The sequence below is a fragment of the Lichenostomus cassidix genome, chromosome 4 (genome assembly GCF_008360975.1).
Source record: "Lichenostomus cassidix isolate B80296 chromosome 4, HeHo_3.0, whole genome shotgun sequence".
Classification (NCBI taxonomy): Eukaryota; Metazoa; Chordata; class Aves; order Passeriformes; family Meliphagidae; genus Lichenostomus; species Lichenostomus cassidix.
Genome location: NC_139484.1, coordinates 7,820,092 through 7,839,158, shown reverse-complemented (window position 1 = coordinate 7,839,158; position 19,067 = coordinate 7,820,092). Strand labels below are relative to the sequence as shown.

At 48.8% G+C, this 19,067-nt stretch overlaps 1 protein-coding gene across 2 annotated transcripts; it reads left to right on the top strand.

Moving 5' to 3' along the window:
• The first annotated feature begins 804 nt into the window (after positions 1-804).
• Positions 805-18,109, top strand: SCARB2 (scavenger receptor class B member 2). Of its 2 annotated transcripts, XM_085057756.1 has the most exons (13): positions 805-993; positions 5,797-5,954; positions 9,606-9,753; positions 10,885-11,073; positions 11,778-11,869; positions 12,115-12,234; positions 13,042-13,220; positions 13,393-13,511; positions 14,177-14,250; positions 15,045-15,096; positions 15,702-15,860; positions 15,992-16,062; positions 17,155-18,109. In XM_085057756.1, the coding sequence occupies exons 1-12, from the start codon at positions 877-879 to the stop codon at positions 16,019-16,021; spliced, it is 1,437 nt and encodes a 478-aa protein (XP_084913882.1). In that variant the 5' UTR covers positions 805-876; the 3' UTR covers positions 16,022-16,062; positions 17,155-18,109. The 2 variants fall into 2 exon arrangements, with proteins under 2 accessions (XP_084913882.1, XP_084913880.1); XM_085057754.1 differs by lacking the exon at positions 15,992-16,062 and having other exon boundaries at positions 806-993.
• The last annotated feature ends 958 nt before the right edge of the window (positions 18,110-19,067 follow it).

The window sequence follows — 19,067 nt, the reverse complement described above, 5'->3', positions numbered from 1 at the left end:
ATTACAGGAAGAAGTATTTCTAAAGGAAGATGCTTCAGTCTATCTTAGCAGGAAATCCACCTGATGGGTCACTTGCCCTCTTGCTCAGGAAGGCACTGGATCAGACTGCAGCTGGCACACTGCCAGCCTGGTGGTTTGGATAGGGAACTGACTCGTGACCTGGGAAACACTGCTGCTGCTGGCAGCCTGGTGATGGGACATGGGATGGGAGCCCTGTGTCGCAGGGGCTTTCCTTCCTGTTGTGCCGTGATGGAAAGGGATTGGCATGACATCCATCTCTGGGAAAGCCCTGTTGCAGGTGTCTTTCCCTCCTGCTGGCAATGATGGGTGGGAAAGTGGAGCAGTACATCCCCCTGGCTTTTAAAAAAAGCAGGTTCCTTAATTTGATTTATTTTTCAAGTGCGGTTTAACTGTGTTAGTGGCAGCTGAACTGCATTGAATTGTGACAGAATCTGATCGCTGCGATGCTTAATTCAGCCTAGAGGTGCTTCACGCTCCCTGCAAGTTTCTCCCCAATAATCTTGCTGTGGAATTTCTCCGCTTGTTTTCCAGAAAGCCCTTTGGTGCTGCATCGAGCGTGGCGCTCTAGCAGCGCCATCCCCAGCGGGCAGGAAGATCCCGGCTGTGCCAGGAATCCTTGCGGGCAGGAACCAACCCCCGTTATTTTGGGATACATTCTCCCGGCCCCAGTGAGGCGGGAGCGCATCCTCCGGGAGAGCAACCCCCGGGAGCGCTGCGGTCCCTGCGGGCGCCGAGGGGCGGAGGCGGCGGCGGCTCCTCCCGGCGCTGGGCGGGCAGAGCTCCCAGTCTGCCCGCCCCTGGAGCCGAGCCCGGCGGAGCCCGGGCGGTCCCTGCTCGGCGGCGGCAGCAGCAGCCATGAAGTCGCTATGCCTCGTAACCGTGGGGGTCCTGGCCATGACGCTGCTCATCGCCAGCATCTCCCTGCTGGTCGCGCACGTCTTCCAGACGGTGGTGGATCTGCAGGTGAAGCAGGTAAAAGCACGGCCGCGTTCCCGTCACGGTGCTTGTTTACCGGTTTATTCCCTCTGAAAATAGCCCTGGGAGGGAGGGGTGGGCTGGCTCTCTCCTTGCGGCAGCTGTGGGTGGGTGGGCAGGAGCATCCCTGGGCGGTGAGCCCCCTCGGCCCAGTGAACCCCCCCTGCCCAGCGCCACTCGGCCGGGCTGGGGCTCTGAATGGAGCTCAGTCTGCAGTGGCCCCAGGGCTGGGGGAAAATTGGGTGAGTAGGGATAAAAATACCTCCTCTTGAGGCAGCTTTGCAGGCTGTGAGGCAGCAGCTGTAGCAAGGAGCCCTCTCCGGAGCAGCAGCACCTGAGGGGAGCAGGGGACAGCTCAAACACCCCTTCTTTTTGCCATCTCTGTCATACATTACTTTCAGCTTTCATACTTGTCCTGCTGCTCCATTTACTGCTGCCTCTGGAGCACTGCCAGAGGTGCTGTGGGCTGGAACACGTGGTGTCTCCCAATTCCCCAGGCTGGGTGATGGCAGCAAGGCATTTCACCCTGTTGTTCCACACCTGGGGACACCCATCTTGGCATTGCTGTGGATGCAGAGGCCTGGACTGTTCCTGCTCTGCCTAAGCTTTTGTTTCTCTGCCAGAGTGGCTCTGTGCATTTATCCAATGGTCCAGTGAGAAAGGTCAACTGTGTTAGTAACTCCCTTGGAATTCCTTTGTAAATGTGCAATTATTTATTTGCCTAGTCTGAGGAATATTATTTTAGTTTTTATTCTGACAGAGAAAGTAGGACTGCTAACCAGTGGAGAGATTTCACCAGTGCTGTTGTCCAACTGGTGACCAGATCACCTGTGATCTCCTGTTCTTTCCTCTGGGCTGTTGACAGGGAGCATTTCCTACCCTGGAAACTGCATTGTCAACTTGAATCATTTTGGTTTGACGAGTGCAATTTTAGGTTGGCAGTAAGCTTACAGCAGGTTGTGGCACTTGGAAGTGCAGCTCCACTCCCCTGATCATGGATCTCCTTGGGAAGGAGTCTGCCATCCTCTGCATCCCAGAAATCCTACTTCTGAGTGTGCTTCACGCTGTCATTGCAGGAGCAGTGGGGGAAAGCAGGGGTTTGGAGCAGGACTCAGGAATTAGGCGTGATCCTCCTTACGCGCATTATCTCCTGGCTGCCTGCTCCTTCCCCGGAGTGCTGCCTTATGTAAGAGCAAGTTGGTGTTCGCTCAGCAGAGCTTTCAGTAAAGCAGGATAAAGCTTCCAGAGCTCAGTCTTTTCCTGCTTGCTGCTCTCCAGCTCGTGCTGGGACACATCTGGATTGCAGGGAATGAGGCTTCTGGCTCCCTGAGAGAGCTGCCAACTCCCTCCTAGCCTTCTCCAGGAGGCACACACCCCCAGTTGGGGAAGGGCAGCTTTCATCCCCAAAGCAGAGTTCTCCCAGTCCCTCTGCTGATCTGGCTTTTTTCCACATTTGCTTTATCCCACGTGAGCTCTACCTCATTTGTGTGTAGTCTAGAAAGCTGCTGTCTCTTGTGTAACTGTGTGTGTAGCTTAGAAAATCTTGTGCAAACAGACAAATCTCAATTTGCCTTTGAAATGGGGCAAGACCTGAGCTTTTGTAAGGAGTTCCTGTTCGTTTAAGGGCTTTCCAGCAGTCGTGAAACAGGGCTGACTCTCAGTGAAGAGCTGTCTTTGCAGTCTCGAGTGCAGCTGGAGTAGAAAGCTGTATTTTGGAGCAGCTGAAGCACCTGTGTCTCCAAACCCAGCACCTGTGAACCGCTGAGGATGGCTCTGCTTTCACAAGGGGATGTGTGCAGAAGCATTTCCAGCCAAAGGCAGGATCTGGGATACAGAGAGGGTGTGGGAAGAGTGGGAAATCCAACCTGCTGTGAGACTTCACATCCCCTTGAAATTCAGTGGGCAGATGTGTTGTGACAAGAACAGTGACAGCTCTTTTCCCAGAGGAAAGGCATGAAAATCTTGTCAATTTAATCTATATTTGCCATTTTAATATCTTTTTGTGAATTAAATGTGCCATCCCAATCAGATGCCAAATACCTGTTTGTTGTTAGGGCCTGGCACCTGAAACTCCAGAGAGTAATGGGAAAAAACCTATTATGGACAAGCATGAATCTCCCCTTCCCAGCTGCCAGTGGTCTTGTCTTGTTCTCTCTGATGCGTAGATGCTTGTGTTTTTATTGCCGTAGGTGTGCAGTTGATGAATATAACCTAATTTTTATATATATATATATTCAACTGTTGAGCTAGGCTCCTAATTTCAAACTTGGAAGTCAGTCTGTCCTTTGCCCCAGGTGTTTCCTTCATGCCACATCCCTTATGCCAATAATTTTAGAAAACACTTAGTCTTCAAACCCCTTGAAATTCCACGGGACTTGTGTCACCAGCCATCTCTTGAGCTGGATTGGCTGGAGTGTTTCAGGCCCAAAAGGACAAGGAGGATGTTTTCTCCATTGACGTATTGATCTTTTTTGCTGCTGCATTAAACAAACATGACTTTGTTTAATGCAAGGTACTGGAGCTTTCAGCAGCATTGAGTGTGGAGGCACAGCTGAAGGATCCATTGGGAGTCTCCTTTGGGACAGGGCATTCCCAAGGTGCAGGAGTAGAGAGGTCTGTTCATCCTGGTCCTACCCCATCACCTTAACAAGTTGCAGTTAAACTCTGTCATAGATGAACACATAAAAGTGCATCTTGGAATTAAAATGCTTAGGAGTTCCAGGAAAAAAAAAAAAAGGAATTCAGTTTTCTGTGCCAGTTTCAAAAATGTTCAGTACCATTTCCCACTCCTACCATCACTACCGGTAACAGTTATATTTGGGAGGGAAAGCTCCCTTTTTATTTCCCGTGTGTAAAGCACAGTCAAGGCAAGGAAACAGCAGCAAATGACAGAGCTGTGAGTTCAGGGCTAGCTGATAAATACAGTCAGCAGGAAGGATGCTTTGGAACACTGGAAATGAGCGTGGACTCCACTTGGAAAGGAGAAACCCTGATGTCCTTGTAATATCATGTGATAGACACAAATATCCCTGGTAACATTTGGTGAAAGTCAGAAGAAAAGAGCTTGCCATGTGTCATTATTTGACAGTTTTTGGGAGTCTCTCTGAATCCAGCTCAGAAGTTTGTGAATCTGGGTTTGCTGTCACTGTACAGAGCTATAAATAGACACTTAATTTCTGTGGGAGGTCCAAACTGTGCCATGCAGATCCAAGAAATAAATCTGGAATGAATATGACCAGTGAATACTCGTGAATACAGGGATGAGTCTTCTTGGCATAAATCATAAGAAAACAGGATCAAAAGCATGAGGCTGTGTAGGAAATTGTACATATGTGATGTTGGTAGTCCCAGAGAATGCTCCAAGCTCCTCAAGCATGTCTGAAACACATTAATTTTTGAGCTGTGCACAGAATACATGGGTTTTAATCCTTAGGGGACAGCAGGCTGCAAGTGCAAAATGCCACCAGCTGGGCTGGCTTTCACTGCCATTCAGCATTACTCCTGCCATGCCAAACTCCTGCCAATAAGTTTGTCTTTGAAACAGTCGTCTCTTTATCTCATCCTTCAAAATTAAAGTCTGCTTGGAAAGAAAATGGCTCTTTAAGTGGGAAGGCCAAGAATGAGTCCTGAGGCAACAGTGGCTGATAAGACCCCATAAACACTGACCACGGGCTGGCAGCTGTCCAGCCTGCCCTGCTTCTGAGTTTCCACTCACAATATTTGACTTGTTTTCTCAGAAGAATAGAAAGAATGAGTGTTGGTCAGACCCATTTACTTGCAAATTATTCCCCCCTCCCCTTCTTCCACCTACAGGTGATGTGGTTGTCAAAGACAGAGTTTTCTATGTCCTTATTCCTGAAAATTCACTCTGCAAGCCAAATCTCTCTTTGTGACCACTGAAGCAGTTCCAGTGTTATAACTACATGAAAAGCCTTGATTTTGGTGGTGGGGATGCTTTATGGGTGGGGTGAATTTTATCTAAAATGGGATAGCAATAAAACAAGAGATTGGGACCTCTGTTATGGAGCTCTGCATTACAGGTGTGGTTGTGACTTCCCATATGCTATGTATATACTGATATGGGGTATTACTGAAGGAAGGGAATTAGTGTTTCATTTCGTAAGTGCTTCTGCTGTAAAATAATGATTTATAGCTTGGTTACAAAGCAGACTGACAGACTGTGGGTCTGGAGATGCATGTGCTGTAGGAAAGAAATTATAGACAGAGGGCAAAGAATCTCTGTCCTCTTCCAAGACCTTGGAAAGGCGCAAATCCTAGAGTGCCTCTGTGAAAGAAATTTGTCATTCGCAGTTTTTCTCACAGGGCACTGAAAAACAAAGTCTAATTGCTTTGGAGACAGAATCTCACAGCTGTGTTGGAATCTTGACATTCTTGGGCAAAGAAATCATAAAGGCCAGGACTCTTGGCCTCCCACTGTTGAGTTCCACTTTTATCTGTAATGTTGGCATGTTTTCTGGTGTCTTGCTCCATGTGGAGGTTTTTGCTAACACAGGAAAGGACACAGGATTGCTGAGTAATAGCTGATCAGTCTCCCTTCCAAAGAATGTCAAGGAGAAGTGGAGCTACAAACCCGACCAACATTGCTCCTGGCCTGTGGCCATGTTAGCAGGTGCCTGAGCTGGTTGATACTGAGTGAGATGCTTCAAAGTACAGATCTAGGTCTGGAGTCTCCAGTCTTACTGCCTGTGCTTGTTGCCAAGGCATGGAATTCCTCTCTTTCCTGTCAGTATCATGCAGCATCATAGTATTAGCAGCTGGTCTGCCTTTCTCTTGTTTCAGGGAACAGTATTGAAAAATGGCACGGAAACCTTTGAGGCCTGGGAGGACCCTCCTCCCCCAGTCTACATGCAGTTCTACTTCTTCAATGTCACAAATCCTTTGGAAGTGCTCCAAGGCGCTACTCCTCTCGTAGAGGAAATAGGACCATACACCTACAGGTAGGACCCTTTCACTGCTTCCACCTTTCACAAAAGCTGTGGTGTGTGAGGAAGCCAAAATGTGGGATCCAGAACGCTTGGGATCCGATTCTAGGAGAAAACCTAGGTGTTAATGTGTGAGGGAAAGTTTATCCAGGGGAGCATGGTCACACCCCACACAGGAACAACTGACCCTTTCAACTGGTTTCAGTTGAAGCTAGTGACTTCTGTCAGATTTTGGGCAGGGTTTTGCTGCTGTGCTGCTGTTCCTCAGCTGCTGAACGCAGCTGTTGCATCCTGGCCTCCTGTCTTGTGAGCTGGGTGATGTCTGGGAGGCTGGAGAGAGGAGTGTTGCACAGAAGTGTGACTCGTGCTAACTCAGGAATTGGTTCCTAGCTGGAGTTGCACAATCCACATGGGTAAAATCTGGCCAGAAAAATGGTTAGAGTGGTACTGAAAGGGACATCCTGAGCCAACCCTCACTGTAAAACCTGCTTAGGTTTTAGACCTACCTCTCATTTTTACTGATGGATTTACTAAGGCCACATGTTTGTTGTTGTCCAGCCTCTGGAGCTGTCCTTTGTGGCACGGAGAGATTTTAGAGTCACCTTAAAAACGAGTTCTCCTTTAGAGCTATGTTCTGCTCAGCTGCCTGCTGACCTGTAAACCAGGAGGAGTCCTGTGGCAGGGAAGGTCGTGGTCTTGGAAGTCCTGGAGTTATAAAAGACTCCACCACCATGACAAAAAGGTGGATTCCTCACTTCTGGTCACATGGGCTCATCCAGGCTGGGCACTGGCTCAGTGCCAGAAGGAGCTGTGTTTACCCAAGCTGCCAAATTATCAGAATCTGTTGGTATTTGAAAAAATGCTGGAATGAAAGCAGAAGCCTTTGTGGGAGCCTTGGTTTCTGCATTATCTCTTGACTTTCAGTTTCCTTCCTCCCACACCTCAGCTTTGTTTCTCCCTCTGCCAACAATCCCTTACCCTGTCTCCTTTGTGATCCAGTCCTGTCTGTTTAGCCTTGGCAAACTCCATGTGGTACTTTGGCAAAATCCCTGGTATTACACGAGCTAGTAGAGCTGGAGAAGGGATCCACAAGCTCTCAAGTTCCCAAGCTTTTCTTCAGGTGTACGCAGCATAATGCTGGTCACTAGTCAGCAGTGTGTTCTGTGGTAGGAAGATAAATAGGACCAGGGTTAACAGAGCTGCAGAGAACCACAGAGGCTGATATTCAGTCCTCTTTGCCAGCTTCTTCTTTTCCCTTTCCTTAGCTCCGAGTCTCTCCTGGGTGTCACTGGTAACCTGGTTTGGGAAGCTGCACCTTGTCCGTGAAGGAGCTCAGCAGGATGGGCTGGTGTTGTGCTGGCTGGGTTGTTCCCTGCCCTAGGGGAGGCCCAGCCTGAGTTGCTGGTTTGCTGGGAGAGCCTTTCCCTGCATCCCACGCCACGGGCTGGCTGCGAGTGGGGCCCTGACGCCAGCCCTCCCTGCAGTGCTCTGGGCGGTGACAGGGAGGGAAGGAAGGAGGCTGCACATTCCAGTGGGTTCTGGCTTGTTGGCTTAGCCTGATTCTGGCATGTCTGGACAGGATTCCCCTGTGCTCTGCTCTGGCTGATAGAGGAAGGAGGAAACGTTAGGAAGTGGAGAGCTCTCTTCCAGCAGATTCCACAATCCTTGCCGGGCTGTGGCTGCAGCAGGCTGCTGGCAGTGGGTGGGAAGGAGAGGAGGCATGGGGGAGCACAGGGAGCAGGGAGGGATGTTCCAGCCACACTGCATGCTCCAGCCAGGGAATAAAAGCCCCGTTGGTTTCACAGGCCCTGTGTGGCAAAGCATTAAAGACTCGTTTGGCTCTAGCATGTGGTAGAATACCTAAAATGCCCGAATATGAAGTGTGTGGCTCTGTGTTTTTATAAAACATGGGGTCTGGGGAAAGGCTGGGAGTGAGCTGGGCTGAGCAAGCAGAGGGAGAAAATCGAGTGAGTGACAGGGAGGATGTGGGAGGGCTCAAGAGAGTCTCTTCCTGCAGCTCCAAGTTTTCACCAGCATTCATTGTAAAGCACTTGAGGTAGATTCTGTAACTAAAACATAATAGAGTTGGTCTTTTTAAATCCTGGAAGTTGAACTGGCAGCATGTAAAATAAGTAATTATAATGTGCAAGCTGCTGATCTGCCCAAGCCTGCTGAGTCCCAAAGAACCCTGGAATATTGTCTGGTCTTGCACACATTTACAACTTTTTAACTTTCACATCTTAGAGCCTCCTACTTGTATCCTTCATCAGGGAGTATTATTTTCCTCTTCAGAGATGGAGAGGTGTCTCAGGTTACCTCTGGCCTATTTTAGGAAGGCATTTCACAGCTGTCCATTTCCATCCCCCCAGTTCCAGCCCTGGGGAATAAAATAGATTGCTGTCCAAGAGGCTTTTGCCAAGTCAAGCTGGACGTGCTGCCAGACCAAAGTGTTCCTGAGTGGCAGGGATGCTGGAGAGTGGTAGAGACACTGTTTGGATGAGAAAGATGTGAAGTGGTTGGTTTCTAATAACAATAGTTTCACAGGCCTTTCCAGTTTGATTTAAATCTGAAAGCTGAGCCAGAGTAATGCAGCGTGTTGTGAAGCTGCACTGATGAATTCATTGCAGCCAGGGTAGAATCTGGGATCTGAACTGAATGCAGAACATCAGAGCACAACATCTGGCAGAATAATTCTCCCTCACATCTTGTGACTTGAAACTTGCCCAGGCAAATGTGGAAGTCAACAGCCTCCTGAGTAAATGCAGGCTTAGGAAACGGGGAATTTCACCTTGTGTGTGTGCCAGGCGGTGAGCAGCCGCCTGCCATTTCCCTTTTGGGGTTTGCTGGAGACACGTGTGTGTCAGTGTGTTCTGCACAGCTGCAGAGTTCTGGTTTGTAAAGTGCTAATGGCAATGAAAATTGAGTTGTGCTCCTGACTTGTTTCGGGGTAATTAAGATCTGACTTCCTCGTCAGGCCAGCAGGTAGCGTTTGATGTTCCTTGGCAATTGGACTGGTTTGTCAGCAATCCTGAGCTTTATTCTGCTGTCTGGGTGCTTAGACAGGAACAGCAGCAGCCTCCCAGGCCATGGGTAGTGAGCAGCAAAATTTCACTTGAATTTCTGTTGTGCCCAGGATTCCTGCTCAAGAATTAAAGGGGAAGAACTAAAATGAGGCTTGTCTGTGGTTGTGTCACATGTAAGCCCTAGTGCCAAGTGCTCTGAAGCCAGCAAGAAGGATTCTGGTGGGTTCCTAGGTCAGGTCAATGAGACACATGCAGCCTGCATCTTCCTGGAGTGAATTTTGCCTGCAGCAGAGGCAAAAGTTTCATTTTCAACCTGGATCTCAAGGGCAATCTCTTATATTGTGCCTCTAAATCCTTCTGAGCCATCTGAAATGGTTCTACTTCCTTTGAGGTTTTTAAAGACGAAGCAAAAATGTGAAGTGCAATCAACACGTGGGGTGGCATTTTTGGAAACACCCCATGAGGTCTGACTCAGCTCACACTGACACAGCAGGGAGATTGTGTCAGTGAGAGAATCTACTCCTAAAGAACTGAAAATCCCACCATGTATGTGCTTAAAGCAGTAGAACAGACATAGGTTAATTTCAGTTAATGCTGTGTATATTTGCTTAACTTGATTAGAGAACAAGCTCTTGTCTTTCAGGGAATACAGGCCAAGAGTGCACGTCCAGTTTTTGGACAATGGAACCAAAGTGTCTGCTCTGAACCCAAAGACTTATGTGTTTGAACCTGAGAAGTCAGTGGGAGACCCTGAAGTGGACCTGATAAGGACAATAAATATTCCTGCAGTGGTGAGTTCTCTTTCATTCCTGCTTGGAATTCATTCTGACACACTTGAGAACAGCGTGTTGCTTCATCCTGACTCCTCCTTTGAGGTAGATAAATGTGATGGAAGAACAAGAGAGGCAGCTCTTGTCCTGGGCAGACGCTGGTCTCAGTTTGGGGCTGGACTCTTGTGGGAGGTTTATTTTGTTCCTCCCTCTCCTCACACCTCTGCAGTGTTAGTGCCTTGCTCTGGTGCTAAGACATGACACACTCTCCAGGGACAAGGAGAAACCAGCCTTGCTGAGCTTCCTTGAGTCAGTGAAACTAGGGAATTAGTAATGTCAAATGCTTAGAAGGAACTCTGACCCCTGTGTGACAGTTAGAAATGCTTGGGGTTGTTTTGTCAAAATTGGAGAAGTTGCCTCTAAGTCTGCTTCTCAAACTGAAGAGAAAATACAGTTTCAGACACAGCTGAATGAAAAGGACCTCTCAGAGTAAAATTAAAGTTAAAAGTGCTCCCCTAGACTGTGCTAGGTGAAAGGGAGTCTCCTGGTGATCACACCACTGTTTTGGTCTCATACAGGGATAGCATGAGAACAAGCAGATATAAAGCTGCCACAGCTTCCAGAGGAGATCAGGCTGTGCTCACATACTTGGGGGTGGGACTCAGCCTTTACTCTCCATCCTAGTTTAATTTCAGTTGCTGAGTACATTCATTTTGACTGTTTCCCCAGCATTTCCAAAAATGCCTGATTTTATGAATGAGTACAGAAATGCCCTCTGTATAGTAGTAGATAGGACTCAGCTTACTGAGAGTTGCAGACAGTACGGACACTGTATTTTCCATTCCTCCCAGGCATCTCGTGGTGGTAAGGATTATCTCTCCTTCAGATTTTTGGCTGTGATGTACTGTAACAGGCAGTATGAGAAGAACCACAGGTTGTTTAGGCCAGAGAAATGTCCTTCTTTTGTTATTGCCTCTTTAAAGACTTGTTGTAAACCCATTTGTCGTCTGGAAAGGAAATAAACGTTACTACTGTTCACATTTTGGAGATATGAATGTGCAGTGGTGAAAAGTGTCTGTGTCTGGACACTGCTGGTATTATTTGTTCCCCCATAAATCTGACCATTGCTGTCTCATTCCAATGCCCTGACAGACTGCCATGGAGTGGACCAGGTCAACCCCTCTGCAATTTGCCACAGAGGTGCTGCTGCTTCTGTACCAGGAGTCCCTGTTCACCATCCGCACGGTCCACGAGCTGCTGTGGGGCTACAGGGACAGGCTGATGTCCACCATCCATGTCCTGCATCCCGAGATAGATCCTGTGTTTGGGCTCTTTAACAAGGTAACTGGATGGCCACGCTTGTTGGGGCTTGCTGTGGGGAAGGATGGCACTGCTGCAGTCTGGGCTATGAGAGGGGTGTGCCTGGATTGAGCCAGGAGGTAGGGATAGCAAAGGGATGCTCCCTCTTCAGTTTGCCTGCATCTGGGCACTGGATGTGAGGTATGGATAAGCTTTCCAAGGACAAACCCCCTCCACTCTTGCCTGTGCTCACTTGAATAACATGGGCTTTGTGGGGCCACTTGTGCAAACTGCTAGAAAAATGTCCTGACTGATTTCCTTAGTAATTGATTGAAATCGGATGTTATTTCTGTGCTGGAGCCATTCCTGGCTTCCACAGTGTTTCAGGTCATTTTGGTCTGTGGGGAATCCTTCCTTCTTGGAGATGTCTGCAGTGCTGAGCCTACTTCCATGGGGTTATTTTCTTCCTGAGGACTGCTTATTCAGGGGCAGCTCTCAAAGGGAGTAAAGGCTCATCTGGTGTTATATTTCCTACACTTGGGACGTGTAAAGATCTTGCCTGGTCACTTCCACTTTGTTCCTATTCAAGATGGAGTTCAATGAACTGCACAGGTCTCAGGGGTAGTCCATCTCTCCTGGGGTTGATTAGGAATGGTGACAACTTCAACTCCTGCCACCCCATTGCAGTGACCAGCCAGGTGCCACAGCATGATTGCAGCCACTGAAACTCCTCTTTCTGTTTGCAGATGAACGGAACTGATGATGGAGAATATGTTTTCCTGAGTGGGGAAACAAGCTACCTGAACTTCTCAAGGATTGTGGAGTGGAAAGGAAAAGAGTAAGTTTTTCAGTGTGCTGTTGCCTCCATCAGAATCTGTCCCTTGCTTGCCTGGTGCCAGCTTAAAGAGAATGCAAGTGCAGTTTAAACCCATTTCGATCCCTTTTCTTGTTAGCAGAGCTGAGGCAGGAGGAATTAGCCCTGTACAGGTCTGATTCCTATTTGCTTAAACTAGGAGCTGCCATTTGCCTGAATGCTGCTCAGAGGTCTTTTATCCCTTGTTCTCTTTTCTTCCCTCTCCTCAGGTCCTTGAGCTGGTGGACAACAGAGGCATGTAACATGATCAATGGCACAGATGGGACGTCCTTTCACCCGCTGATCAGCAAAGATGAGAACATTTACATCTTTTCTTCTGATTTCTGCAGGTAAGGAGAAGACCTTGTCACTCAGGCTTTATAGCAGAGTGTTTACATCCTTTTCTCTTGAGGTGTCATGTTAGGCTGGTGGTTCTCCTCCTGTGATTTCATTTAACAGTAGCAGTGTTCCACATTTATTGGTGGTGTGAAGGATGAGAGTTACAGAAAAAACTCCTAATCTGCAGCAAGTTAAGGATGTGTTATTCAAAATGAAGATTTGTGAGGGGAAAATCTGGAAGAAAACTGGAAGGACAGACTGGACTGCAAGGCTAGTAATGTGGGGAATGGAAGGACTTTTTATGAACTTTCCTTAAGTGTCTTTCCTCCAGAGTCTTCCTCTGTGCTGTGCTTCTTTAGAGAACCCAGATTGCCCTCTTCAGAGATATCATGACTTTGCATGATGCTGTCTGAAATGCAAGAAGATGTATTTCCTTCCTCATGTTCCACCTTGTCTCCCCCCTTGCCCACTTCCCGGTGCGCGAAGAACAAACCAATCTGAAATTATTTAAATCAATACAGACGTGTTAGGGCTAAATTCAGGACGTACCAGATTGTTCTGTCTTCCACGACTGTGTTCCTTTCCTGGTCCGTCTCAGTAGAGGGACCAGCATGCAGTAGTGACATGGGGACCCTCTGTTCTGTGCAGCAGCAGGATGACAAGATGTGTTTGCTGATCAGAGCCTGTTAAACTCCACACAGAAGGTGGTGGGAATGCAGACTGGAGTAAACACACGGGCATCAGCAGGGAGACAGGAGCAGCTGGGGTGGGTGTGTGCTGCAGCCTGACCCACCTGCCTCTGCTGTGCTTCCCTGCAGGTCCCTGTTCCTGGTGTACGACAGCTCGGGGGCCGTGGCCGGGGTGCCCACGTTCCGCTTCGTGCCCTCCGCCATGGTGTTTGCCAACACCTCGGTGAACCCTGCCAACGCCGGCTTCTGCGTGCCGGCCGGGAACTGCCCCGGCACCGGCGTGCTCAACGTCAGCGTCTGCAAGCAAGGTGCGGCTGTGCTGCACCGCGGGATGGGGGGCTTGTCCCAAGGACAAGGGTTTGGAGCTCCACAATGGGCTCTTCCCTGCTCTGTAAATGGCTCCAAGCTGTGAGGTCCTCAAAGGCTTCCCCAAATCCTGCTCGGCCTTTTGGAAGTGGTGACCGTGTTTTCGCGTTCCAGGTGCTCCGATATTTCTGTCGGCTCCGCATTTTTACCAAGCAGATCCAAAGTATGTAGAGGACATAGAGGGCATGCATCCTAGAAAAGAATACCATGAGACATTTCTGGACATCAATCCTGTAAGTGCAGCCATTTTTCAAGGGTTCTGTAGGTGAATGGATCCAAGCACATGGGTTTAGGTCACCTCCTTGGGTGGTGTGTATTGGTGTAGTCCCGTTGACCTCAAGGAATCTGTAGTAGTTCCATGATGCTGGATGGAATGGGAGAACCCTTTGGGCACTTTGGGTCAGCTCTCCTGTCCCTGTCCCCTCCCAGTCTGTCACACACCACCCCACCCTACCCACTCCCTGGCAGGGCAGTGTGAGAAACGGAAGAGGCCTGGAGGCTGTGTGAGCCCTGCTCAGCAATCACCAGAACATCCCTGTGTTACCCACCCTGTTTTCATCACAGTTCCAAAACACAGCCTGATAGCAGATACTGTGGTGAAAATTAATTCTCTCCCAGCTAAAACCAGTACAGCAGTGATCCCTACACACCCACATACGAATGTGGGTTGAGGAAAAGAGCACAATCACAACCTGTTTGGTTTACAGAAACAGTGCTTTGACTCATGGGGCTGTTGTGTGCAGCCAAAGAGGGAGGAAATTCCACAGCTCTTCTCTGAAGGTCCAGTGCAGATCGTGCTGTGTGTCTGGTATTGTACCAGGTTCTTCCTGCTTTCTCACAGTTCCCATTCTTTTACATTTACTATTTTTTTTTAATACTGATCTCTTTTATTCCCCAGCTGACAGGGCTCGTCCTGCAGGCAGCCAAGCGGATGCAGGTCAATGTTCACGTCCGAAAATTACCTGAATTTTTGTGAGTGTTCTCTGCTGATGGGTGAATGTCTCAGATCTGAGCTGATATTCAGAATTAATTTTTCTGCAGTGTTCAAATCGAATATGGGTTGGAGAGAGCAAGTGTGAGAGGGAGAAGTCCAATTGAATCTCAATTAGAAGGGGCAGTATCACAGATCAAGTCGATTGTGTAGTTCCACCTGCAGAGTAAAGAATGTTGTATGGTAGCTACTCCTCGTGTTCAGCTGCAGGGCTGATGTTTATTGGCATATCTTAGCTACAATAACTAAAATAGAAGTGTTTTATCTGCCCAGTCCCCTTGGGAGAGTCAGTGGTGTTCCTTCAGGCTTGTTTCCCTGTGCCCAGGAGCTGTCACAGTAACACAACTCCTGCCTGAGCTGGGATTCCACATGTGCCAACTCTTGGGGGATTTTTGCTGCTGTGCCCATGTTGCTTGGACAATAGTTTCTGTGTTTTGAAAATAGGAGTAACCTTCAACATAAGCTTAGCTCACATTCCTGCTGCCTGGCACAAATCTGTCACTCAGTTACGAATGAGCCCCGTATGGATCCCTGTCTTTCACTGCCCACCAAGTCCCAAAATCTGTCCCTGCTCCCAAACCGGAATTTATTATCCATCTGGGAGATTGAGATTGTCCTACTCCAGCAGGGAGGTGAAAATCCACAACAAAAAGGAACAGCCCAGAGGTTTTTAGGGACAGTTTCCTCATTCATTGTTCTTGTATAATCTGTGTTCACAACCCTCAGGCTGAAAAGTTCCAAAGCGATAATTTTTTTACTTTTTTCTTCCACACAGTGAAACAGGCAACATCCGAACGCTGATTTTCCCAGTGATGTATATAAATGAGGTAAGTAGTTTTGCTATGTCTTTCCAGTATTTGTGGCATGTCAATGCTTGCCAAAATAGCCTCTGAGCTAGCCAGAAAAGAAAATGCTGATTTTCTTGATGTTTTGTACAGCAATAGGTAGGAAGCTGTTAACTAACACCATCCTGCTGCTTGTTGTAGTATTAAGTTCAGCCCTGCCAAACCCTCAGTCACACACTCCTTTTAAATACAAAGTAGTTGGCTGTGTGGAAAATGGATGCTCAGATGGAGGCAGGAGTTCAGGAGATCACACCTTTTTTTGAGTCATCTATTGTGAATATTCCTCTGCTGCAGTTGGATCACTGAATTAATTGGATTTGGGGGGACTGGTTTTGATGCTATACACTGTTATTCCAGTATTAGTCCATTCCTAAACCAAAAGTTAAAAATTCCTGTTTCCCTTTGAAATGCAGACTAGGTGATCCCTCTGGCCCCTGGAAGAATTTTTAGAGGGAAGTACATCAGGAAGCAATGAAGCAGTGGTGGAGAGTTGTGGGAGTGCTGTTTCCCTGCTCTCCACAAAGTGATCACATAGAAAGCATAGAAATAACCTTTTTTTCCCCCCTCTTCATCTCTCTCTGCTCCAGAGTGTTCTGATTGATGAAGCATCTGCCAGCAAACTCAGGCATGTCCTGCTGGAAGCCAGCGTTGTGACTGGGATTCCTTTTGTAATCATGGCCCTAGGGATTGTTTTTGGGATTGTTTTCATTGTGATGGTGTGCAGGTCCCGGGGGATAAGTGAAGAGGTAAGCAGCACTCAGATTTGACCTTCTTTGCTGTACATCTGCCTGCATTTGATTTTCTTTTGGTTGATTTTATCTGTTTGGTGTCTTCCTGCACGTTTTTATATTGTTTTTGTTGAAAATGACCTTTCCAGGGAGGGGAAGTTTTAATAGACTCAGAATAAACGCGCCAAAGCAAAGGAGTGGAGTTAATCTGAGAAACCTGGTAAGACAGGTCCTGTCTCTGTGCCCAATTCCCTTGCCAACAGTAGTGAAATAAATCAGCCTGTCTAGAGGACCCTGAAGGATAAGATGCAAAAACTCCACCATATTTGAGGACAGATTTAGTTGATGCCAGTGTTCTCAGCAAAACTGCATTGTGCCAGTGGATTATTTTCCAAATCGTAATGCAAATATGTGGCCAAAGAACAGATGAATTGCACAGACAGCAGCATCAGAAAGTATTCTCCAGTATTCTATATTTACAAGACAGCTTGTAAATCTGTTTATGAGAAGTTCTGTCCCAAGATTACACGCTGGCATTAAGGTGCTTGTCAGGGCAAAAGGTGATGCCAAAATTTCCTGTATCAGCGTTCAGATGATGTGGAGCCTTTGGTTAGAGGAATAGCCTGGGTTCTCTAGGAGGCTGTTTTCTTCTCATAGTTGCTGTGGGCTTAGTGTGATCTCTGTGTTTGGTGTTCTCTAAACACTGTCTTAAAAACTCTGGATCACTGTGCCTGGGGGACCCCTCTGGCTCAGTGTGTCCCACTGCCATCCCATCCCCATGGGACTGTACTTCAGGCTCCTGTACAGAAGAGACTAGTCCTTGTTCCTTTCCTTTCCTTCTGAGCCTGCCTGTGTTACCAGCAGCTCAGCCCAAGTGTCAGCCTGTCCCCCTGCCCAAGGCCTGTCCCAGGAATTCCTGCCCCATCCTACATACACAGCTTCAAACCAGCTCTCTTGGATGTGCTGGAATACTCTACAGGGATCAAAATAACAAAGGGACAGCTGCATGCCATGCTTTTCCTACTTTGCTTTTGTTGCTTTTCCTGCAAACAGAGGTAATCCAGCAGTTTGCAGCTCTCCTTGTGATCCCTGCGTGGTTCTGGCCTTCCCTCCTCTGTCAGGTGTCACAGCAGGTCCCTGCCCAAGCTGCCACCCACCCTCTGGTGCCTTCTTAGTGCAGCCCTGGCTCTCTTAGGGGGAATTGTCCTTAGAAGTAGGAGCTTTTCCCTTCCCTGCTTGGAGTCTGGGCAGCTTCCCATGGTGGAAGGTGTCTCATGGCCACATGTAATTTGCTGCGGTTTTGTTCTTCCAGAGCACTGAAGAAGAGAGGTCCCCACTCATCAGGACGTCTTAGTAGATTTTCTTTACCCTGTGAGCTTGGAGAATAAATGATTAGAGCTGACCTAACACCAACTGTCCCCTGTGGAGACACGGTTGTGTCCAGCATCGCTTTTTGTGGGATGGAGGTGGAAGAGAATCTGCACTGTCAGCCAGAGAGGAGACTTTTTTCTCACCAGCTACATTACAACTTTAAAACTCCATTTAAAAACTTCTCCAGATCCTGCTTTTCTCAGCCCTGCCCTCTGTTTGTACCCGCACTGGCAGCCACAGAGGATCATAACCACTGGATGGGCAGCCGCAGAGCTGCCTGATTCCCTCCAGCAGCGACACGGGTGGTGTTTGCAAACAGCCTTGGGAGTGTGGATGGCCTGCTGGGAACACAGCAGGCTCCTGGATGGCCCTGGGACAAGGGACAGATTTGCTGTGGGCCAGGTGGTGTCCTCTCCATGGCGTGTTACGTGTACTTACTCCAGTTTGCACTGAGTGTTTGTTACTCGTGTCCTTGGTCTGTCACAGCACATGTGTCCAGCTAATCCAACCCAGAGCGAAGCTTTGTGTGGTGTCTGCAGCTCCAGGTGGAACTAAGCCAGCGGTTGGAAGTGCTTTTCCATGCAGACCACCCAAGTGTTCCCACTCTGCTTGTTTGCCAGGCTTTTATCCTTCAGGTGTGGGGGTTGTTCTGCAGCTTAAGGAGCCACGGTTTGCTGTTGTTCGTGGGGTGGAGGGACAACGTCGGTGGGTTTGGTTGTGGGGGTTTGGTGGGAATGCAGACTTGGCATGTTTGGGATGAGAGCACCCCTCCATGTTATGGACAGAGTCCTGAGAACTCTTGACACTTTTTTTACTTGTCAACCAGAAACTTGTTTTAAAAGTCACTACGGTTGGTTCCCCCCTCCCCCGATTAAAAGAATATTCTCATCCAAGAATGTTTCCATTGGAGAGCAAAATGTATTTTTAAAATGTGTAATTGTCTTCTAAAGAGGGGCATTGGGGTGTGGGATTTGCATTGCTTGGGCTTGGTTTGGGGTTTTTTTCCTGGCCGGTGCTTTGGTTTCTTCCCTTTCAGGATGGTGAAGCCCTGAAATGGATTCCCAGAACAGCTGTGGTTGCCCCTGGATCCCTGGCGGTGCCCAAGGCCAGGTTGGACAGGGTTTGGAGCAGCCTGGGACAGTGGAAAGTGTCCCTGCCATGGCCAGGGGTGGGGTGAGATGGGCTTTAAGGTCCCTTCCAGCCCAAACTCTCCTGCAATTCTGTGACAGCACAGTCACCCCTTCTCCCTGCTCGCCCCAGGTGTTGTTTTCTAGGCAGCTTTCTGGGATATGCCTGGAAAAACACTGTGGGGACTGGCTTAGCTCTGCTTTTCCCCAGATGCTAGTTTTCCACAGCACCCTGGGCCGCTGTGGGTGCAGGTGCCCCAGGAATGTGTCCTGGCGTGTTGGCCGTGTCTCCAGCGAGGGAGACTCCACGCCCTCCCTGGCAGCCGTTCCAGCGCCCGGCCACCTTCATGGACAGAAGCTCTTCCTGTGGAGCTGTCCGGCGGGGAAGAGCCCAGCGAGCTGCCTTGCTGGCTGCCCGCCCCGTGGCACAGCAGCGACTCCCAAAGGAAGGGCGGAACTGATCCCAGCGCTGGGGAATGCGGGAAATGCCCCGCGGGGCATCCAGGGAGACCCCAGCCTGGGGTGAGCCAGGCTCGGCCTGAGCTCTCAGCGACCTGGAGCTCAGCCTTTTTAATCGCTGTTTAGCGCAAGGCAGGACGTTTTCCTACCCTGACACTCGTAGAAGAGCTATTTATTATCCTTTATTTCCCTGTGTTCCGCGGGACAGTCCGCCCATCCCGGCTCCCCCCTTTCCCGCTCCCCGCAGTGGTACAGCCCGCTGGCGCGT